This window comes from Aegilops tauschii, chromosome 3, assembly GCF_002575655.3.
Source record: "Aegilops tauschii subsp. strangulata cultivar AL8/78 chromosome 3, Aet v6.0, whole genome shotgun sequence".
NCBI classification, from domain to species: Eukaryota; Viridiplantae; Streptophyta; class Magnoliopsida; order Poales; family Poaceae; genus Aegilops; species Aegilops tauschii.
In genome coordinates this window covers 304,643,466-304,651,104 of record NC_053037.3, presented here as the reverse complement: position 1 = coordinate 304,651,104, position 7,639 = coordinate 304,643,466, and the positions used below count along the sequence as shown (strand labels likewise).

Below are 7,639 nucleotides of genomic sequence, written 5' to 3'. Positions count from 1 at the left end.
TTCCTCACATGGGGGCAGAGATCCTTCCAGCCAACTCCATTGTCATCAGTAATGGTGTTGTTGCTGTTCTTGCTTGGTACATGTTGGGTACAGAATTCAGAAGTGCAGATACATATTTTGCTGAGCTCCAGAAGGTACAGCGCATAGGTGTGTGTTTTTCTCCTAGTGAAGTTACAGCAATTTTGCAAATATGGCAAGGCCACATATGGGTTAATATGGTGCTGGAGTTTGATGGATTCCATGTAACTTTTGGGATTGTTACTATCACGTTCTGGACACACTTCCAGTTGGGCATGCTTCCTCCATTCCATTGCAAGGATTTGATCTTCTCGAGGTATGCAAGTGTAGATAAGATGATGATGAAAGCTGGACATGTTATTCAATATGGTCTGGAGCATAACCAATGAAAGATTGCACGGTCGCTTAACTTGAAATACTTGGATGGTTGCAATCTCCGTGGTTTTGACCCTATTCAATGGAAGATTGCTTGGTCACTTAACACGGAGTGCTCTGAAATTACTAGAACATATTTCAAAGAATCATTACATCCCATCTGCTTGATCATGTGTTGTGATGGCGCAACAGTTTTGCTGAAAAGCAGCAACACTGACGCCATGTTACCCACGCTCCACATGCTTGACTTTGCAGCAGCTCAGCTTGCTAAATCTGATTTTAGGTGTTCAAATACTGTACATATGCTTCAAGTCTTGCATGAAATTGCATTGGTTACATCAGCAGATCAAAATGATGATACACTACAAGGTGAACAAGGTATACTTAATACCTTGGTAACTCAGCTCGCCATCAATAAGGGCTCTGACCTTACACCCAAGCTAGTTGCGGCTCAGCTACATAGCACATTTGATATGTTCAGAACCCTACCAAGGACTTCATTGCCACCAATGTTTGCGGAGGTATGCACAAGCTTGGCTAAGAAGATGCAACACTTGGTGATGCTAGATGATATTAGTGCTTATTTGTCCTTGGAGCTGCACTTATTGGTTCAAACGATCACACGCAATGGAGTAATAGGAAGGAGGAATGTTGAAGCTCCAGCCTACTGCTGCGACCAGGACCTCGATGAGGCTTACTACATCAATGAAGTCCATGTTAACCAACACTACTACCTCGACGCTTTATGTGACCAAGTGAACATCAACAACGACTACTTCCTTGGGCAAGTCGGCATCGTCTGCTACCTCAACCTCACCAAGTTTCGCACCCACTATGGCACCCATTGCGACCTTGGTGAAGTCATGCATCATCAAGTACCATGGGATCCAGGAGGTTCGCCATGGCATCGGCTTGAGGTCAAGCCAAATTTTAAGAAGTGGGGAATGTTAGCGACCAACCCTGCTAGTGTGATGGGCTGGGCCATGTGTTGCTGGGCTTGGGCTGCACAGAGGCCCGGCGAGGAAGCAACTACATATACGAGGGAATCGGCAACAGACATGTCGGCTAGGAATTGGACGGCTTCGACCTCCTCTGCTTCTGTATCTTCTTCCTCTCGTGTTCCTCTCCTTCTCTGCACTAGCTAAACCTTGGTGATTCCATGGCTTGTAGCTCAAATCCTTGAGCAATTGATCTCTGTACTGGTGTGTTTTAACAGGTTCTTCTTGTTATCGCCGTGGCGAGTTGGTACTACTAGTACCGGAGCAGTAAGTGCAGCAGCGGTGATCCGGCCAGTTGTGGATGGCTTGCTATGTGTAGTGTGTACACATTGACATTATGCGGCGGGTCACGCACCGTCGGTGCTATTTCCTCGTAATAAAGCCGCGTGGCGACGGACGGGTACAGGAGGGAGCGACTGCAGGCAGGATTTGTGGACGGAAGGCCGGACGGAGCACGGCATGCACCGATGCCGCGTCCCGATTTTGTACATTGTACAAGTAGAAAAGGAAACGCGTACTTTCATCCTTGGTTCCGACGCGTAGAGTCGAGTTTCATCATGTCTGCCCCTGCACTACACGGCACTGTACGCATTTGCTGGGGAAGATGAGTAGCTGGCGCAATCGAGCGTGGCGGCCTTGTGAAACGGCTGCCTTGTTTTCCCGTGTCCTCCGCCCTCCCATGTGCCATGTTTTACACCTCTAGCGAAACCGGTCGGCCACCACCACCTCCTCTCGCTGTTTACACTGCGCGTGAGCCAGTAGCCTCAACCGGAGGAGCGTTGCCATCAGCAGCAGTAACTGACGCGGGTCGCAGCACAGTACTACGAGTGTTTTAAAGAAATTCGGATGCATGGGGTAGGTGGCAGGAGCCCTACCCAACAGCGACAGACACAGCCAAAAGGGGCACGATGCCCGAGGCAGGCAGCCCCACCACATAAGAACGGCAAAGCAAAGCAAAACCACCAACGTTCTCCTCCGCTCCTCATCAGAGCGAGGCGAACAAACCGTCCGCGATTTCGAGCCAATCTCTCTCGTGGCCTCTTCGGTCCCGTTTTTCGGCCCTGGACAATTAGTGGGACCACATCTAGGACTAACCCCACTGGCGACGTCTCTTTTACTCCTTGGTACCGTTAGAGAACTTCCAAATGACGACCGAGCAGAGGGCAATTTCGTGTCCAAGGAATTGTCAAGGCACAGCTAACCGGCCAAGCTGTGTGTGTGTGTGTGTGATGAAAGTGTGATCTCCAAAATACAGTATAAAATAAAAGCGAGTGTGATCCAACAAAGAGAGCAAGTAACACGGTAGGCCAGCACGTAAAAAGATCACTGGTGTTTAGTAAAATGGAGTAGTAGAAAAAGGAGAGATAGCCTGTTTTTTAACCAACACCTTTACAGCCTTGAACAAACAAACCACCTTATCCTCGCACCTTACCCTGCCCGACAACTCTGCGCACCGCCAGGGCTTTCACAGCATCCAAAGCTCTCACCCATCACCTTAACTAAACCCCTCATGATTAAATTATGACTGACAAAGCCGTACTTTTATCCGCTAATCAAGCGACGTTACTCCTCATATCTTAACAGCCCTTGGGCACGAAGGCGACGCGCTGGCCGTCGCCGTCGAACACCACCCGGAAGCCCTGCTGCTGTATGTTGCCGATGATGGACACGCCGCCGTCCGTGCCCGCGAACGCGAAGCAGAACGTCCCTTTCGAGTCCACCGGGATCAGGTAGTTCTCCGGGGGCAGAGCCGCCTCCGCGCCACCGGCGAAGTGCATCGACACGGTCGGCACCTTCACCACCTTGCGCCCGCTCAGGTCGTAGCACGTGTCGAACAGGGAGAACCCGCCGGGAGAGAGCCGGAGCCCAGCGGCGGCCCCGCGGAATGCGTCGCGCAGAGCCGAGTAGGCCGCGCGGGCGAGCCGGGTCACGGACGTGCCAGAGTCCACGATGACGCCACCACGCCCCGACGACGGGTCGAGACGGAGGTCGGAGTTCGCCACGCCAGGGACGCGCGCGCCGCCCACGCTGATACCGATGAGCTGCACGTAGTAGAACGTCTCCATCCGAGGGTTCTTGACCATCGGGGTGAAGGACGAGGCAACCGTGGAGCCTAGGGCGCCGGAGCCGAAGGTCACGGTCGAAGAGCGGGAGGCGGAGTTGGCCGACGAGGTACGGTCCACAAGGCAGTACGAGAAGCTCCGCCCATAACGGCGGGAGATCTGGGTGGGGAAGGATAGGCTGCCTCGGCCGAGCCCGAGGAGGCCCGCCGCCGCGACGAACAAACCCTCGTTGTCGTGGCCGCACCCCAGAGCAACGCGCGCCACACGGGCACCGCCAGCGAAGGTGAGGGTCTCGGTGGCGAAGTCCCCGGCGGTGACGGAGCCATCGCCGTAAGCGACCTGGTAGAGGCACGCACTGCGGCGCAGGTCACAGCCGCCGGAGTCGAGCCTGCGGCAAAGCGGGGCGGCGCAGCCGACCGCGCCGTAGGAGCGCGAGCGGCGCGGGTCGAACACCTGGCCAGACTGCTCGTAGCAGCGCCTGCACGGCGCGCACTGCAGCCACACGACGTCGCTGCCGGTGTCGAGCACCATGAGCGCCGGCGTGGCGGGCGTCCCCACCCCGATCTTGGTGAAGTACTCTCCGCTCCCTTGGGCCAGCCCGGAAACCACCGGCGCCACGACCCCTCCGCCGCCGCGGCGCGTCCCGTTGGCCGCGCCGGCGGCCGCCGAGAGCCGCGCCGCCCTCTTCTCGTCCCGCTCCAGCCGGTGCGCGAGCAGCTCGGCCGCGGTGGCGTTCTTTGAGAAGTCATCCCGGTGGACCACGCGGAAACGAACTGTCCCGGCGACGGCGTCCTCGGCAGCGGCAAAGACGTTGGTGTCGTCGTCGCGGGCTAGTTCCGACGGGGCGGAGACACGGTCGGGCGAGAGAGGGGTGGCGAGGAGGGACTGAGTCTGGACGGGCTTGGCAGAGGCATGGGAGGCGGCGGTGAGCAGGAGGAGGAGGAGCGCGGAGAGGGGGAGCAAAGGCGGAGGCGCCATGGGCATGTGAGGGGAGTGTGAACTGGAGGTGGGGCGGTGCTGGTGCTGTACTGGAGTGGAGGGGAGGGGAGCGGCGTGTATAAGAAGGGAAGAGTGCGCGAGTCATCACCATTAGCAGGAGATTGCATTAAATTAAGATTAGAAGGGTGCGGGGTAATTATTGGGCGATTAGACGGCGGGGCAATTAATGAGATAGTTCTTCGCGGATGTTTGGGTTGGCAGCGGCGGTGGGATGGAATAAATGTTGCTTTTTATATCAAGAATAAATGTTGCTTTGCGCAGAGGAGTGGACACTTGTTTTCTTGTTTGAGGCTGGGCATAGACTTAGGGACTTGCGAACATATTTATGTGACAGAAAATTAAAGAAGAGAGAGGGTCATAATAACATAGGTAGATATTGTAACATAATAAATGTTATGCTACTATTTCCTCCGTTTTTAAATGTAAGTCTTTTTAGACATTTTATTTACAACATACGGATGTATGCGGACATATTTTAGAGTGTAGATTCACTCATTTTGTTCCGTATGTAGTCACTTGGTGGAATCTCTAGAAAGACTTATATTTTGGAACGGAGGGAGTATGTGTCATGCATGGCAATAAATGAGACCATCTATGATACTATTTTATGATACTATGCACTACGGATGTAATATTATACACTAGCATCGTATGCATGATACTAGTATATGTTACTTCCCACTATGACCAGCCTGACAGATTTGACTGTGGGAAGACCTGGAGGTGTGGACACGTCTTGTGTGTGTGGTGTCGGCGTATCGGCGGTGGAGCGTGATCCGGCTTGCAGCGGGGAGCAAGAGCAAATGCGCAAGCTGACGCGGATTTTGTGCCTGTATTGGGCACACCATCAGCAAGGCGGAACCAGCCATTGTTGCCGGCCGGGAGGAGGGGCGAGCTTTTCCCCTGCCCAAATCCCCCGCTCAGCCTGGTAGTATCATTTTCTTGCTACTGCGTGTTTAGTGTTTTCACTCATAATCACTGCCGGTAATGACATGACGAAATCGAATAGGGAAATTTGATTTTCATAGTGGCATGACCATTTTCCCCTAGGCTTTAGGTGATGGTGATGATTGTGATCTACTCCCTTCGTCCAGAAATACTTATCATCAAAATGAATAAAAGGGGATGTATCTAGATGTATATTAGTTCTAGATATATGCTTTTTTATTCATTTTGATGAAAAGTTTTTTCGGACAGAGGTTTGTGTGATTCAGCCTTTGTGTCTTTTTTTTGTGGGGGTCAGTTTTTCATTCTTCATATCTGAAACGATAGAACTACCCATGGCAGTCCCACTTGGAGGATTTCTCGAGGATTGATGCTTGCATCAGCTCACTCTTCTTCCCTTTTGGATGAGACAGCCGATTTTATTCTTTTATACTTTTTTCTCAGACATCTTTTGTTCTATGAGTTTCATTGCAGGAAGCTGATTTGTGTAAGGGTGATGGTTGTTCTGAATCATGTCAGGGTGTGATCGATGCTTTTTCACAAGTACAATATCCAGAGCTATGCATTTGTCATCACTAAATGTCTTGGGCTCATTTTCACATTACATTTTCTACGAATTTATAAATGTACTATCTTGTTTCTTGATTAGTTATCTCTCAGTCATCTATTATGATTCACTTTGTTTATTTTCAACTTCTTTTTCCGTCTTTTGCTGGATTTCATCACTGACGCAAACCTACTACACATAGGTTTGTATGAGTTCCATCCAGGTGTTTCATTCATTAATTTAGTCAGTGTACTCTTTGATAAGTGATAGGTGTATAGTTTATTAGATTATCCATTCACTTGGGTGTCGCTTTCTGAGAATTCATTCAACCTAAACTAAATGCAAATTCAGTTGACTGATGAATAGCCGACCTGATTCATTTTCGGTCGTAATTTATCATTTACCCATGGTGGTTCGGCTCATTTTGGGGTCTAATCGCTCATTGATTTTCATTTCTTAGTTTTCAGTAATCTATTTTGATCAGATATTCAGCTTAGTTTTCAGTTATTTAGTTGATTTACTCATTCTGGGTTTGGCAGATAGACCTCGGACCTCAGTATTCAGTTTGATCACGTAGTCGTTTGGTTTTCAGTCATTTATTTGATTTATCACTAATCTATTTTGACCCGATATTCAGTTTTAGGTTACGTACTCCCTCTGTTCACTTTTGTAAGACCTTTTAGACATTTAAGAGAATACCTAATACAGTTCAATTTCGGCTGTCCTAAACGACTTACAAAAGTGAACAGAGGGAGTAGTTGATTACTCATTTTAGGTTTGGCAGATAATCAGATCTCGCTTCTCATTTTTCTGTTTTTTATTATTCCTCGGTTTAGGATTTCTATATTTCGTTTCTTAGTTTTCTTCAGTTGTCTATTTTCAGCATTTATAATGTTGTGCCATTTTAAGTTTTCAGTTCTGCTTAGTTGAGTAGTCACTCTTCAGTCTTTTATTTAGCTTGCTTTTCTTAGTTTTCAGTAAAATATTTTAATAAGATATTTAGTTTAGTTTTCAGTCTTGTAGTTTATTTAATCTGTGCATCAGTTTTAGTATTCCTGTTTGAGTCTTGTATCATTTTGTTTTTCAGTTTGAAACCCTTATTTAGTTGGCCAGTCTGTGTTATAGTTACTCCTCTTTCTCAATATTTCAAACCTTTTAGCTTTTGTCAGTTTGACCAAGAGTATGTTTTCTTCAGATTTTTGGATCATCCATAGATGGCCAGGAGAGCAGCTTCTCCGCTTTCATGTGGAACCTTCCTATCTTTCTGCCTCTTTTCATGCGTGTACGCATGCGGCTCTTTTGGTGTGAAAAACTAAAACCTATAGTTCAAAGCACTTTTGTGTTTTCGTGTAAGCTCATAATTGTAAACTAGAACCTACATAATTTTATTACTTAACATTTTTAAGAGATTGTTGATACATATCATCTTGGTTCTAAGTAGTGTTCAGTGTCATTTAAGTTATGTTCAGCGGGGAGAGATGACCTCAAACTTTTGTCATGATATGTCCCCATTGTATAGTTTTGCAAGTAGTGAGGGAGAATGAACACGAGCAGAGTGACACTGCCATCTTCACCACTGAAGTTTCGTTATGATATATTTCATTCTATTTTATTTTTATCACACACCTAGAAGCTTTGCTTTAGCTAAGATAGCGCCTCCTGCTCCGCCAGGTCCGCGTCCAGCGCGACCGCCC

At 48.7% G+C, this 7,639-nt stretch overlaps 1 protein-coding gene across 1 annotated transcript; it reads right to left on the bottom strand.

Annotated features, from left to right (window-relative positions):
- Window positions 1-2,706: 2,706 nt before the first annotated feature.
- Window positions 2,707-4,501, bottom strand: LOC109783140 (aspartyl protease family protein 2). The gene has a single exon (XM_020341741.3). It carries the CDS (start codon window positions 4,436-4,438, stop codon window positions 2,969-2,971), a length of 1,470 nt encoding a protein of 489 aa, XP_020197330.1. The 5' UTR covers window positions 4,439-4,501; the 3' UTR covers window positions 2,707-2,968.
- Between the last annotated feature and the right edge of the window lie 3,138 nt (window positions 4,502-7,639).

What these genes read in the sequence shown, in the direction of transcription:
- LOC109783140 (XM_020341741.3), bottom strand. Translation starts at nt 4,438, where the DNA reads ATGCCCATGGCGCCTCCGCCTTTGCTCCCCCTCTCCGCGCTCCTCCTC.